Genomic DNA, 15,936 nt, shown 5'->3' on the forward strand with positions numbered 1-15,936 from the left:
AATCTTTTTACACACATTAGATTTATGATTGCAATGACATGACTTAAAAAATGTCTTCCACAATATATCAGATCAGCCAATGAACAAAGATGAATCTGTCTTGTCCTTGTGTCTCAAATCTGACCCACCTCTGTTCCTTACTGTCAGTCTCCCTTTAGAAGGGAATAAAGCAAAGTCATGACAATTTACAAGGGAAGATATTTAACTGCTGCATTTTGTGAGTGGCATAAAACATCCTGTTTAGATGATGGAAAGTACAACGAATACATATATACTTTAGGATAGACAACAGAGTTTCCATTAGGTGGTAAGCTTTTTACATTTTACCTGGTTGTTCTACTTTGGAAAAGAATGGCTTCATAGAATGAGAAAAAGTAAACAGAGGCATGTAGTGACCAGCCTGTAATGTCTGCAGCTGACATAGGCTATGGGATGCAGTGAATATTCACCATTTCAGACTTGGATACTTATCTGTTTTCAGCAGAGTTTTATGACATACTCAACACATAGATGTCAGTAACAGTCAGACTGCTTGTTTGGCCCATCCTATGCCTCCTTCCTCACATGGATTCTGCTAGAATAAATATTGAAGTTTGCCACAGAATGAAGCCCACCACTTCCCACTTCTAACTTCAGTAGAGAAAGGAAGCCCATGGGTCCTACCACTACGGTTGTAGAATCTTTTAATCTAAAACAATGAAAGCAGTGAAAGAACAATAAGCAAGTATGTTAATGAGCTTCTAGCCTCTGTTCCTGCCGTTACTTGTTCTGTACTTTGGTTTTAGATCTTACCTACTCAGGAGACTTTTAAGTATTAGATGAAAATTAAACTTGTTTCTGTCTTTGCAAGGAAATATTCATGTTTTGATTTTAAAGACCCATTTTCTACATTTATTTCACTACTATGCATTCTGCACGATTTATCCTTTGTACAAACTGAGCTGTACTGTACAATTTAATGACAGAAGTAGGAAAGAAATAGCCCTGGTGGCACACACCTTTAATCCTAGCACTTGGGAAGAAGAGGCAGGAAAACCAAGAGTTCAGCCATCCTCAAATATATAGTGAGTTAGTCCTTTTGGGCTTTGTGACCTCCTGTCTCAAGTGGAGATATTAAAATGAGATGAAAACTGACAAATGAGCAAACAAGCAAACAAGCACAGCCTCATTGTTTTTGTTTTGCTTTGTTTTGCCAGTGAGGTAAGTTCCATCCTGGAGTCATGGCAGTGTACTTATACTTCTTTTGAGGGAAGTTTTGGCTTGCAGTGGAAAGGCAGCTTCTCACCTTGACTTTGATGGCATAGTCTACTTTTGGAAGAGTGAAATTCTACTGAAATGGCTTTCCAAAACGTTCTGTGGAAAGTAAGAATTAATAGATGGCAAGTCTTCATTCCCAATTGCCAAACAGGAGACAAATTCATCAGACAACAGAGTCTGCGCTGGGATAGTTTCACTGGGTGAGTCACTTTGCAAAACGATGCTGGTTTCCTCCTGTCTTGAGTTTTTTATGTCAAGAGAATTGAATTCTCCTTGATTTAAAACGAGGCACAATTCATCAAGAATTAGTGTTTTGTTTAGTAAAGCCATACTTGAAGCAGAAAATTGGAAGTTGGGATATGTTTTCAATCTGGCAAAGTGGTCATCTGTGGTCTCAAGGGATGTAGGGTCTCTTTCATCTCTGTTAATGAAAAGGTTTCCTCCAGGAGGAACATTTGAAACCTGGGGTTTGTATCCAGTGTTGAGGTCAGGAATATACACAACAGAAGAACTGGTAGACAACATTCCTAGAGGACAGTCTCTTGTCTCAAGGAGTCCTGTGAGCCTTTCTTCTTTGTAATCTGTGGGTTTGTGTTCCAGGGGAGAGATTTCACTTATCTCTGTAAGGACAGGATCCACATACAGGGCCTGCTCACTGGCATTATCATTCTCAAATACACTTTTTTCCTAGGGGGAAAAGCATTACTTCATTTTACAGGCAACCCACCACCACCAAAACCCCCCAAAATTATTTAAAAGAGCTGAAACTTTCTTTCTCCAACTTTCGTTTCCTTTTCCCTTTATCTGAGTGTTTATCTCCTGGATGATTTCCTCCTGCCTTTTTGGTCTGTTCTAAATCTTTACGTAGGTCTCCCAAAGAGAGAATTAAGAATAATCCATGTCTAGCTGAGACGAAAGGATGCACCATCTAGAGACTGCCATATCCGGGGATCCATCCCATAATCAGCCTCCAAATGCTGACACTATTGCATACACTAGCAAGATTTTGCTGAAAGGACCCTGATATAGCTGTCTCTTGTAAGGCTATGCCGGGGCCTAGCAAACACAGAAGTGGATGCTCACAGTCAGCTATTGGATGGATCACAGGGCCCCCAATGGAGGAGCTAGAGAAAGTACCCAAGGAGCTAAAGGGGTCTGCAACCCTATAGATGGAACAACAATATGAACTAACCAGTAACCTCCGGAGCTCATGTCTCTAGCTGCATATGTATCAGAAGATGGCCTAATCGGCCATCAGTGGAAAGAGGCCCATTGGTCATGCAAACTTTATATGCCTCAGTACAGGGGAATGCCAGGGTCAAGAAGTGGGAGTGGGGGCGTGGGTGAAGGAGGGTGTGGGGGACTTTTGGGATAGCATTGGAAATGTAAATGAAATAAATACCTAAGAAAAAAATTTTTATGCAAAAAAAGAATAATCCATGTCTTAAGCATATTTCTTGGTTAAAATCTTATTTTTTTAAAGTTTTAGAGTTTTTATTTGTTTATTTTTATTTTATCCTGAGAATCCTTCATTCAAATGATGTGTATCTAGGCTACATCGATTAGTGTGTTGACTAGTTTTTGTCAATGTGACACAAGCTCGGGTTATTTTGGAAGAGGAGTGAGACAGTGTAGCCACAGATTGGCCTGTGGGCAAGTCTGTGGTGCATTTTCTCGATGATGATTGATGTGGGAGAGACTAGATCACTGTAGGCAGTGCTACCCCTGAGCTGGTTGGTAGTCCTGGGTGTATAAGAAAGCAGACTGAATAGGTTATAGAAAGCAAACCAGTAAGCAGCACTCATCCATGGCTTCTGCATCAGTTCCTGCATCAATATCTTGCCCTTCCTTCCCTGGGTGATAGAGGACCAGCCATAAGATGATCTCTTTCCTCCCCAAGTTGCTTTTAGTCATAGTGTTTATTCATAGCAACAGACAGCTAACTAAGGCAGTGGGCTCACCCAACTTTAAGCAGAGCCACATAAATAGGTCTGGTCTGCCCAAGCTAAAATCAAAATATAACTCAAATATAAAATTGTTAGGATAGGTGGTAGAGTACTTTAATTGACAAACTGATAGCCTAGATGTTAATTATATATCACACTATATAGTTTACATAATTGCTATGGTTATGCTCAATTTATATCTGAAAAAAAGGAACCATTTAATTGGACAAAAAGGTGGAAATGTTGTCGGTTGCCTTGGTGCTGTTTGTACTTTGATGTTAATTTAGCTTCATTAAGAGGTGCTGGCCCTGACAAGGAGTAGATCACATACTCAGGTGATCTCACTTGGCCTTCTCCCCATTCTAATTGGCTAAATAAAGGTGGAAGCCGATGATTGGGCAATGGAAGGGAAAGGTGGGTCTCAGAGAGGGAGGAGGAGGTGGAAGGAGGATGGAGCAGAACCACAGGACCTGGAGAAGCTGCAAATAGCAAGGGGTCTCATTGCTGGGGAATAGATTAGTACAGTGATAGTTCTGTACAATCTAGGCATATAGATTATAAATATAATGACTGGGTTGTGTGGGTTTTTTTTTTTTTTTAAATACAGGCTTATTGGGATAAGAAGTTAACACAACAGTCCCTTTGGCACTTGAGTTCACATCACCCTCCTTCCCAGAATATTTTCCCAGAACTTTTCTTGTGAAAGTTCTCATCTTTCCATATTTTCTCTCTGCTTTGTAGCTGTCAAAGCTTCTCTCAACTGCCTAACATCCCTAGGCTGTCCTGTGAACTCCTCTTTTCCTGGAAAAAATATATATACATATACACATACACACGCACACGCACACACACACACATACACATACATTCTGATGACCAGACTGAACTCTTCTTGGTCTTAACTGATATTTTAGTTATGGATATTTTGTTGTTTACTGTTTATTTATAGATTTATTTATTTTATATGTATGAATGTTTTGCTTGCATATATGTGTGTTCATTATGTGTGTATATAGTACAGTGGAGGTCAGAAAAGGGCATTGAATCCTCTGGAACTAGAGTTATGGATGGCTATGGGCCACCATGTCAGTTCTAGGAATTGAACCTTAGTCCGCTGCAAGAGCAACAGGTATTCTTAACCACTGCACTGCCTCTCCGGCCCCTGCTTATTTGTTTGACAAGGTCTCATTATATAGCTCAGGTTGGCCTTGAAATCCTCCTCCTCCTGCTTCAGCCTTCCCCATGCTAGTTTTATTGGCACACCCCATCACACTGGACACCAATCAGTTTCTGTTTGGTGCTGTTTGATTACCTGTAATAATTTTGCAACATTGCTATTTTCCATATTAGGAATATCTTCATAAAGCCACTTTGGGATCATCAGTAAAACTTTTCTTTTAATTCTAGAAAACAAAAAGATACATTAGAAGCAGCTCCTTCCTTCCTTCCTTCCTTCCTTCCTTCCTTCCTTCCTTCCTTCCTCCCTTCCTCCCTCCCTCCCTTCCTTCCTCTTCCTCCCTCTTCCTCCCTCTTCCTCCCTCTTCCTCCCTCTTCCTCCCTCTTCCTTTCTTCCTCTCTCTCTCCCTCCCTCCCCCTCCCTCCCCCTTCCCCCTTCCTCCCTCTCTCCCTCCCTCTCTCCCTCCCTCCCTTCCTTCCTTCCTTCCTTCCTTCCTTCCTTCCTTCCTTCCTTCCTTCCTTCCTTCCTTCCTTTCCTTTTTGGTTTTCTTGAGACAGACTTTCACTGTGTAGCCCTGGCTGTCCTGGAATTTGCTCTGTAGACCATGCTCGTCTTGAACTCAGAGAACCCCCTTGTCTCTGCCTCCTGAGTGTTGAAATTAAAGGCATGATCATCATACTTTCTTGGAACATTTCTTTTAAATTGGTGCAGGCAACCATAGGCAATGAATGGAGTTAAAATGGAGTACAACTTAGCCTATGAAACAAAGGCTTCCATCGTTTTCTTAATAAGCATTCAGTAAGAAGCCGATTTGATATCTTGTAAAAAGTTCCTCTTGGTGCTATCTTTGTGTATAAAAGCACCTTCTACTTTGACTGCGCAAACTACATTGTGCAAACAGGTGGTACCGGGATGTAGAGAAGACCACACTGACCTGAGGTATGGTTTTACACATGAGGAGCCTAGGAAAAACAAGTAAGACCTGCTCTTGTTTTAACAGGATCTCTAAACACATTTATTAAATAACAACCAAAATGGCTGAGTGAACTTTGACTTTGATTGACATCAGGGAAAAATGATTTCTTTACATATATTTATATAATTTTTATGACTCAGTTTTAAAAATTAACCCATATTCTTTCTATGCTTATAATTAGACCAAGCTAATGACTTGATGCTTCTAGGATGTTTTTACATAGCACACCGATGTGGTATACAGTGATTTTTCACGTATATTTTTAAAATTTATCTACTCTTAGTTTCACTATATTTGTGTGGTGATACAATATTCTGAAAATATCTTCCATTGTAAAAGACTGGAACTTTTGCTGGATTTCACAAACAGAATTAAAACTATACCTCTAGGTCACCTATGACTTAAGACTACTAATCTACTGTGTCCTCAGCTTGTTTAACCTGCCTTTAAGAGTACAATGTAACAGTTGACTTTACTTGCCTGGGATTTCCCATGCAATCAACATTTACAACCTAAGGTAATACATGGCTATAATCTTAAATTACGTACCATTCCCCTGACCCAGATACTGCATGTGTATCATTTGCTTAAACCAGGAACTACAGAAGTTGAAAGCCACTTAGTGAAATCTACTATAAAGGTTGAAAGCAATCATGTATGGACACTGGATGATAAACAATGGCATTTGTTTTCTGGGCCAGTTGGGATCAGTTGGCGTCAGTTGGACTTAATCCCTTATAAAACTGTTAGAGACTTCTGTAGAGTATCCCACTCCTCCTCATGTGATGCTTTCTGTTCTGCTCCATAAATAAAGAGTGAAGCCCCTTGAGAGGGGCAGACACAGCATTCATAGATAGACAGATACTCAACGGGATAAACACACACAGACACATAGACAGACAGAGCCACAAGACAGCCTTCAAGCAGGTACAGGTTCAGACTCATACAATAGACAGATGAGAACCAAAGGTAGCAGAAACATAAAGCAGAGGATTCAAATCTGGACTTGTTCCTTCTTGGTAAATGACTCCAAGGCAAGTGCTATTAGTTCTTTCCTTAATGTGACACTGATGCATTATGGGTAACTTGGTCTTTTTGTTTTGTTTTGTCTTTCTACATTATTTTTATTTCATATTTATGTAGGTTATTTCTTTTTCAATGGCTTTTCAATATTTTTGATTGATTCATGAGTGTCATCAGCAAGGTAACTTTTTTTGCTTCTTCAAAAAATGTTATTGGCATATGTCCATTTTAGATAGTGATAAATCTTAGGAGGATATTTTCATCCAAGGATATTGGGTGGTAACTTGGTCTTATTCTCTAATGTGTATAATCTGTACATATTTAAAATGTGATTTTTTGCCTCCATTTTAGTCCTGATTCTAATAATAGTCTTGTATCAGTAATGTTTAATTGTATTAAATAACAGTATCTTTGCAAAACACATGAAACTCAAGAAGAACGAAGACCAAAGTGTGGACACTTTGCCCCTTCTTAGAATTGGGAACAAAACACCCATGGAAGGAGTTACAGAGACAAAGTTTGGAGTGAGACGAAAGGATGCACCATCTAGAGACTGCCATATCAGGGGATCCATCCCATAATCAGCTTCCAAACACTGTCACCATTGCATACACTAGCAAGATTTTGCTGAAAGGACCCTGATATAGCTGTCTATTGTGAAGCTATGCTGGGGCCTAGCAAACACAGAAGTGCATGCTCAAAGTCAGCGATTGGATGGATCACAGGGCCCCCAATGGAGGAGCTAGAGAAAATACCCAAGGAGCTGAAGGTGTCTGCAACCCTATAGGTGGAACAACAATATGAACTAACCAGTACCCACTGGAGCTCGAGTCTTTAGCTGCATATGTATCAGAAGATGACCTAGTCAGCCATCAGTGGAAAGAGAGGCCCATTGGTCTTGCAAACTTTATATGCCTCAGTACAGGGGAATGCCAGGGCCAAGAAGTGGGAGTGGGTGGGTAGGGGAGGGGGGGAGGGTATGGGGGACTTTTGGGATAGCATTGGAAATGTAAATGAAGAAAATACCTAATTAAAATAAAAAATGGGAGTTCAAAGCTCCCAATGAAAAGAAAAAGAAAAAAAAAACAGTATCTGCATGTATGTTAAATACTTATATTGGAAGTATTTCTTCTTTCTATTTTGCATATGTATGTGTATTTTCATGTGGCTGTGTGGATATATGTACATGTGAATGCCTGATGACAACTTTGGGTGTCATTCCTTAGGTGCTATCTGCCTTATTTTAAATCAGGGTCTACCATTGCCTGGAGCTTGACAAGTGAGCCCCACACCTCTGCCTGTTTCTGCTTTCCCAGCACTGGGATTATCATAAGTAACTCCCTACCTGTAGCTTTTGTCAGCTTGGGTTCTAGGGTTCTAACTTAAGTTCTCCTGCTTGCAAATAAAGTGCTGTACTGAAAGGCTATTTCCCCACAACCCTTTATACCTTCTTAAAATTAGAATGTAAACAATTAAATTTTTCATGAATTGTTCTATTTTCTTATGTATTATTGCTAACTAAAAGCTTTTGGGTTACATTAATTATAGTAATGAGATGGTTATTACTTAAAATTTCAAAATACATAGAATATCTTTGGCTGATGATATAAGTACTAACTTTTTTATAGACATTATTTGAACATTAAGACATTTCAAGGATCTTCATAAATAATTACATTTTAATACACCCCAAGAAAATGACAAGCTACTTTGTCCATTTTGAAAAGCTACTAGGGCTATGCTTATTAGTATTTAATTTAAAATTTGAAATATTGCTTAAGTTCTGTGGGAAAAGCCTATGCACATATTAGGTTGGTACAACTTATAGACTAGTTTGCTTAAAATATGTATTTTGATGAAAAATTACCTCATGGAACTAGTGATGACAAAGGAAGGAAGGAAGGAAGCAAGAAAGCAAGAAAGAAAAGAATGGGTTTCCAATTTCTGATTGGCCAAGCAGCAGTCAATTTAAAGACTTATAACTAGTCAAAATCCTGAGAAGTAACTATTTAATGATCAACCTGATTGGACCATCTGTAACACCTTCAACTTGCAAGCCTCAAGAAAGCATGACAGAACGGACAGAAAGTATGTAAGAGCCTGAGGCTAGAAGGAGTGGTGTGAAACAGTATCTTTAGAAGACAACAAACTCATACCAAATGTGGTTACCTGCATGAGACCTGTACAAGATTTAATCAGTAAGTATTCCAGTATACACATGGGCTGGGCACATAATTCTCATCCCTAGCGGAGGAGCTATTGGCAGGTGATGGCTACTGGGCCAGGGGAAATCATTTTTCTTTAATGATGATTTAGTAAACAAGTCTACATCTGTGCACATGCAAACAACTCCAGTTAAACTAAGTGGAGTGCAAATGGGGGAATAAGAGAGGGAGTTCCATCAAAAATACACTATATACTTTCTTGGAATTGTTAAAATAGTTTTAAAATAGAAGAGACTTTGAAGCTAGACTCATAAACATCAACATAGTCGGTAATAGAGTGACAAATTAAAACAGCCCCACTTGTTTTCACACTGACTCAGCTATTTTGTTTGGATGGAGGTTAAGGCAGGCTGTGATCACTGGGAAGAATCCAGACACTGTGGATAATGCCTAGTACAATGTTAGTGCTGTGTTAGAAGAGAACATGGAAATTGATATCGACTGTCTCTCCTTGATGAGTGCTTGAGGACCTTGGGTGGAGGAGTCAACCTTTTTTTCTAAGCCTTTGTTTGTTCATCTGTAATATGGGACAGAGAGCTTTTCTGATGAAATCATTTTGAGGATTAATTGAATGATATGTGTAAAGGTGACAAGCATAGGCATTTATTAAATATCTGTCCTTTAACTTTCCATTTTCAGGGCTGGTGAGATGGCTCAGCTGGTAAAGATCTCGCTGTCGAAACCTGATGATCTATCTGCGTTTAATTCCTGAAATGCACATAAAGGTAGAGAGAACCAACTCCACAAAGCTGTCCTGTGATTTCCATGCACACCCTGTGGCACGTGCATATCCTCCTAGTCACACATTATACATGCACAATAATTTCTCTTTTTTAAAATAAAGATGTTAAGGTGTCTTTTTTTAGTAAAAATTGAATTGAGTACACTTTGATAGTACATATATATGGCCTAAACCAGGAACCAGAAACTATAGAAACCTACCCTATTCGAAGTGATCTGTTAAATATCCCAATCAGAGAAAAAATCGGCAACATGATGGCCAAGAAGACCATTCCCGACAAAAGTCCAATGTCTTGATGATTACCTAATAAAGGAGATAAAAGCAATTTTAACTGAGCATTACTGTCCACGAGATGACCATGTCAGTGTTCTCTGTACCCTGTTTAAAGTGACAGTCACTGATCTCAAGGGAAGCAGAGTCAACCTTCAGCTAGGACTACAAAGTGATTGCCTTTCCAGATTGCCTGACTGTATACCCCAGGAAACCATCTTCTGTGTGAGGAAATTGGACCACATCCATTTGAGGTCAGCGGGTTTCTAGAAGTGCATCTTCAGCAAGTGTGGCCAACTCACACAGACATGTTTTGTGTGAGTATGTGTCGTGAGAAACCTCATTGGGTTTGTCTGACAGCTGAGAATTCCCAACTGCTGTGACAATGTCTAAGAACGCTAAAGCCACAACAATATCATTTTTGTAGCCTTTTCTGTGAGGCAAAATTTATCTGTGACTTCTTACCATTCTTCAAAATGAAACTTTACCTATGAAAAAGCAGTAATTCTACTTAGAATAATATATGCTGTAAGAAAGAAATAAAAATTGCTACGTCTTTCACCCTTCTAAAAAAAAAAAAACACCCTTTTATGTTCTGAAGTTGAATTAATCTCTTTAGATCTCCCAGTATAGTTTATCCAACATGTGTTATTCATAGGCTTATTACATTTTCTCTCTAGAACAGAGGAAAATAGCCTCAATATTTTTACATCTAGATGATACTTTAGATATGACTTATCAGTTTGGAACTTGTGGGGGGGAGGCATGCTGAGTAGCTGCCTCCTTTCCTTTCTTCTTTCATCCCTATCTCCCTTTCCCAGTTCTTCTTTTTTTTTTTTTAATAATTAGCACTGGGAGCTACTGGACCCACACTAGTCACTTCTCTGCTCCATTCACCTGGGTGTCTCCAGGCTGCCTTTTCTCATCTTTAAACTCATCTGCCTGTGAACTTTAGTCTGTTTCAAACTCTCACAGACTAGGGAATTCGTATTCTTCCTAGGGCCAAAGAATTATTATTGAACATTCTAAGCAACTAATGAGGCTACAAGTTGCTGCACACCCTTGAGCATTAGAGCTTAGGATTAGAGAAAGGATTATCAAGAAACAGGGTGCCTGGTGTAAGGAGATAGGAGGGACCAAGAGCCAAATTGAACTCTGACATTCATCAGCTCAATGACCTTGGGGAATAATTACAAGCTTGTTGAGATTCACATCTTATTTTTCATAAGACACAGTACTGTCTATCTAATGGAGCAGCAGTGAGTCCCCAGCCTCGAAAAATTTCACAGAAATTTCAATGTGCATGTCTACAATTAGGAATCTGTACGGGGTTGTCTTTCCTGCTTCATGTTTTTTTTTTTGTAACATGTAACATTTTGTTGTTTTGTTAATAGTTTTTCTCACCTATCTATCAAGAGTAGAAGCTTTATGAAGACAAATGCTTTTCTTTTCTTCTCTCTCTCTTTCTTTCTTTCTCTCTCTTTCTTTTCTTTCCTTCATTGTATTTCCCGTTCCCTCCCTCCCTGCCTTCCTCCTTCACTCCCTCACTCCCTCCTCTCTCCATCCCTCCATGCCCACTTCTTTGACAAGGTCTCGTGTAGCCCAGCCTGGCTTCTAACTTGCTATGTATCTTAGGTTTTGACTATTGCTTTCTGCTTCTACCTCCTTATTGCCAGGATTATAGGGACACACCACTAGGTCCAGTTTTGTCCATTTGTTTCATTGCTAATTTCTCATTACCCAGTACAGTAGCTGGTACATAGTTACTTAACACACATTGGTTGAATAAATTAACAAAAGTGCAAAAATATCAATATGACCTGAAAGTTTCTTCTTTAAGACCTGTTAGATTTATGGGAAGTAAACTGTTTACTAGTGAAATAGTCAGGCTTCAAGTCTTTCAATGGCAAATTTCAATTTAGGTCTAGTTAAATTTGCCCACTGTAAAGTTTTATCTAATATTTTTACATGCCTGAAACATTTAGATGTGTCCATAAATTAAAAAAAAAATACCAGCCATACTATCAAACAAAGTGGGAGCTGGTTCATCTAAGAGAAAGAGCACAGACTTGTGTACTTAAAAAAATAGAGCTGAATGTGGTGTCTCATAATCCCAGCATTTGGAAAGCTGAGACAGGAGGCTTGCTGTGGCTGGGTGTGGTGGCGCATGCTTTTAATCCCAGCACTCGGGTGGCAGAGACAGGTGGATTTCTGAGTTCTAGGCCAGCCTGGTCTACAAAGTGAGTTCCAGGATAGTCAGGGCTACACAGAGAAACCCTGTCTCAAAAAAAAAAAAAAAAAAAAAAAAAAAAGAAAAAAGGAGGCTTGCTGTAAGTTGTAGGACATTTTGGAACTGGGCTATAGTGTGAGATCTTGTCTTGAAAAACACCTGAACAAATTAAAGGAAATCACAAAAGTAATATTTGCATTATTTCTAATAGCTTTGTATATTTGAATATTTTTCAACCTTCCTGAATTTCAGCTTCCCCATCTATGAAGTAGATTCATGGCATTTATCTCAACATGTTGCTCTTGAGATTGACAGATGATGTATATACAATCCTAGCACATGGTGGGTAGGTAGCATATTTTTAAAAAGACATTTTTGGGACTTGAGACCCAGAGCCTACTGAAATGACAATGTAATCACCTCACTACTACAGCAGACAGGCACCTCTGAACGATTGCTTGCATTCAGTGTAAGCACATTTTGAATGTATTTTCCCATAGAAAGTAAGTAGTTGTTGTTTTTCTAAGAAATGCTGACACATTAGTTTTGGTGTGGAAGTTATCTGCTGAGGAACTGAGGATACCTCAGCGAATATACATGTGTACATACTTACATATATAGATAGATACATACACGTGTGTGTGTGTGTGTGTGTTTGCACGCACACACTCGAGAGTGTGAGTGTGTGCATATGTTTACCTGAAGCAGGATGTCCTCTGAAGATTGTAGCACTGAGCATCTCCATCTTCTGAGGTTCGTGGGATGATTTTGCTGTAACCTGGGAAACTTGAAACAAGAGTGTCAGCATTTTAGGTCTTAGCATTCAGATGGCTCATTCTCCCGAGACAGTCTTCTCTTGATTGGAAATGATTAAACTTAATCATTCTAATAGGTTCAGAGGGTGAAATAAAGTAAGGTTTCAGATGTGTACATTTTCTTATTTCCTTTTCAGTGACTACATCTCAAAAGAGGAACTTTTGCAAGGACAGTTAAAAACTACACCAGGCTTTAAAATACCAATGTGGCTAGCAATTTCTCTTGGTTTCTAGGCAACAAATACCAAGACAATACCAAGATAAAAATTCCACCCAGCCACAAAAATGCACAATAACTTGTCCATGCTTGGTTTCTTCAAATTGGTGATGCTAAGAAACCTAAGCTTCTTTGACGGTTTAAATTGTGTCACCTCTGCCTTTGGACAGTCTCTGGTTTGGCTGCACTAAGATGAACATTTTTGTAAGTGGATATTTTGGGTTGCAATATAGAGGTGAGATGTCACTAAGAATTCTTCTCTTCTGCTTTCCTGCTCCTGTGGTTCTTGGCCAGCCCTGTCTAGCCATTACACTTTCAGGGCTCCAGTAATGAAAGCTTCAGAATTGGGTGGGGTAAGAAGGCTTGGCAGTTAATTTACTTTAAGTCTGAATTCAAAAGCATTCCAGAGTAAGCTCGCCCATCTCCTGCTTCCTAATCATGGGAAGCAGCCAAATGTGACTTCATGGCCACAGTCTTCAGCCTTGGCAGAAGACAGCTCTGAAGGAGGATCTTAGTCCAGCATCCCTCAGCTCCCAGCTATCCAGCTACTCCAGTGTCACTTTTCAATCTCAACCTTCTGAAAAAGTGTCTTACACAGCTCGAGCTGTTCCTGTTGTCAAGGCTTATGGGATAAAGTGTGGGTCATGGGATACTTGTTTAAAAAATGGACAACGCATATTCAAATAAAAAATTCCTGTATGGACCTTTACAATCATTTGAAAAAAGCTAATTGTATGCTGGCAACATAAAGGCAGGTTTTCTGTAAACTACGGGCTGGGGGTTTTAGAAGATGAAAGCATCAGGAAACTGTAAGGACTCTCTTGTGTTTTGACAGAAAGAGGAAAGTATTTCCTGTGAGTTATGGCAATGAGAAATTGTTTTGAGCTTCTCAATATTTGCTAAGTCTCTTCTGAACCCTAGCAAGTGATTCTACTAAATTCTAAGTGGTGAAGGTTATGTAGTCATGGCCAGCAGCCAGGTTTGCTCATGTAGGAGAGCAGTGGTAATTCTCACTACTCAAGAAGGACTTGCAGCCACATGCTTTCGGAATTTTAAAAGCAGATATAATACAACATTAAAATGCAGAATAATTTTCCCTTTGGCAAATGCAGAGGTTTACAACATACATGGATGTTATTTTTATTTTTACTTTTATTATTTGAAAACTATCATTTTTATTTAAAAATAATAAATTGTGCTTTTTATTACAATATAATATAATTTTGTTGTATAAACTTCAGTTGCTCTGGCAATGAAAAGGTTATGGGTTACTGACTTATATGATATGGAAACAACTATATTTCACATTTATTAGCATTAATGAGTAGATACAATTTTCCTTTGGAGTCTGTTATCATAGCTTCAAATCAATGAGTTACACACATTTAAATTAAACTAGTCATTTAAAAGAAGTGCCTAATTATGAGAGGGTATTTTTACCAAGAATTAGATATCTGAATAAAATAACTTATAAACAGAACTATTAGAGAAGAAATCGTCTATGACAATTTTCTTTTAGCATAGGACTGAAATGAAGCCACACGTTTGCCATGTTATACTGTCACCAAGTGGCTAGTTGGTTTCTTTATAAATCATACTTAAATTTTTTTTTTTTAATTATAAAAGCAAAAGTTATGGTGATGGTATTGTAACAGGAAACAGAAGTGTGAAATAAAAATAACCCAACTCTGCCCTCTTAATTCACCAGCTATTAGTATTTTTAGTACTTTTAGGTATTTTAACATATGAAAGCACTCACAAATAGGAAGCCACACACAGACTCTTTCACAGGTGTAAAACATTTATGTCAGCTTTAACCACCAGGCCATAGCTAACAAGCTGGAAAATCTCATGCTATCTCTGTTATCTCTTTATTACCTGTGGGATTCTGCTAATAGTGGGACAATTCTGTCCTTCAGTAGAGTGTTACGCTGGATCACAGGATATATTTGAGGATATTCAGAAACCCAGATAATTCCTAATTTGGAAAGATTTTTTTACGTAGTTTACATATACTGACATGGAAAATAAGAGTGATCCTCCTAGAAGGCAGTGTGTCTGGAAAGAAGTTAGATTGTTTTCAGTAAGAATAGTTCCTTATCCTTAGGCAAAAAGCAGAGCATAGATATACTATTTAGCCCAACAAATACCAGGCTAAATTAACCAAATCTACTCCAAAGGACTGGTTTTGAGAAAATGTATTCTATTTGTTTCTTAGTGTTTGGTGCCAAATGATCTCCTTGGCTGTTCATTTTATGTTCCCCTCTGGTAAAGTGTCATCACTGTGAAGCAACTGTTCAGTGCCTTCCAATGTGTTTCAGGTGACATAGTGGCCCTCACATGCTCTCTGCTGAGCTTCACAATCATGTGAAAAATTTCATCATAACTAAGAATTCTGTCTACTGAATGATTGAAAGAAGACTTAGACATGGCCACTGACTTACTAATGTCACCTAAATGTCAGTTGAAGAGTGGAACTTCTTGCCTAGTTTTTAGATTTACTTTGTACTGGTCACTAGTCTCATGAGCTTCACTTTTGCATCAAGACAGCTCAGGGTGGTAGACCCACCAGCAGTCTGGCCCCAAAAGAGAAGGCATTGCTTCTCTGGGGACAAGTCACAGTGTATTAGCACTGCCTGGCCTCACAGGGCTCTTGATCACAGCACAGTGTGTATTATGGAGTTAGAGCACTGAGCAGTGAATACTTCAATCTTCAGACTGGTTATTTTCTCCAGATGTTTTTCTTGATCATTCAGTAAACACACTAATTATAGGAGGCGTGGAAATTACAGAAGATTATGGAGAGCATACAGGATTTCAAAACGTAGAGACACTTATTGTAATAGTTATTAACTATAGTTCCCACATCAGTATCCTATTGGAGACCATATGCTTTGACAATGTCACCATGTGTCTTTTTCATTCAGCATTATATAATGAGCACTGCCTCATTACAATTACTCAAAACACACTTATGGTTTCTTAATACTGATCATGATCATACAATACAGTATCAGTTCAATCACAATCCTGTTGGGAAATTTTTTTTTTGAATGCA

At 38.7% G+C, this 15,936-nt stretch overlaps 1 protein-coding gene across 1 annotated transcript in view; it reads right to left on the reverse strand.

Annotated features, from left to right (window-relative positions):
* Positions 1-872: 872 nt before the first annotated feature.
* Positions 873-15,936, reverse strand: part of Il23r (interleukin 23 receptor) — a 68,924-nt gene continuing 53,860 nt past the window's right edge. The window contains exons 8-11 of the mRNA NM_144548.1: positions 12,546-12,632; positions 9,547-9,649; positions 4,516-4,606; positions 873-1,944 (exon numbers count right to left, since the gene is read on the reverse strand). Of these exons, the coding sequence (NP_653131.2) occupies positions 1,306-1,944; positions 4,516-4,606; positions 9,547-9,649; positions 12,546-12,632 (920 nt within the window). The 3' untranslated portion in view covers positions 873-1,305. The remainder of the gene's footprint in view (positions 1,945-4,515; positions 4,607-9,546; positions 9,650-12,545; positions 12,633-15,936) is intronic.

The sequence above is a fragment of the Mus musculus genome, chromosome 6 (assembly GCF_000001635.26).
Source record: "Mus musculus strain C57BL/6J chromosome 6, GRCm38.p6 C57BL/6J".
Lineage (NCBI taxonomy): Eukaryota > Metazoa > Chordata > Mammalia > Rodentia > Muridae > Mus > Mus musculus.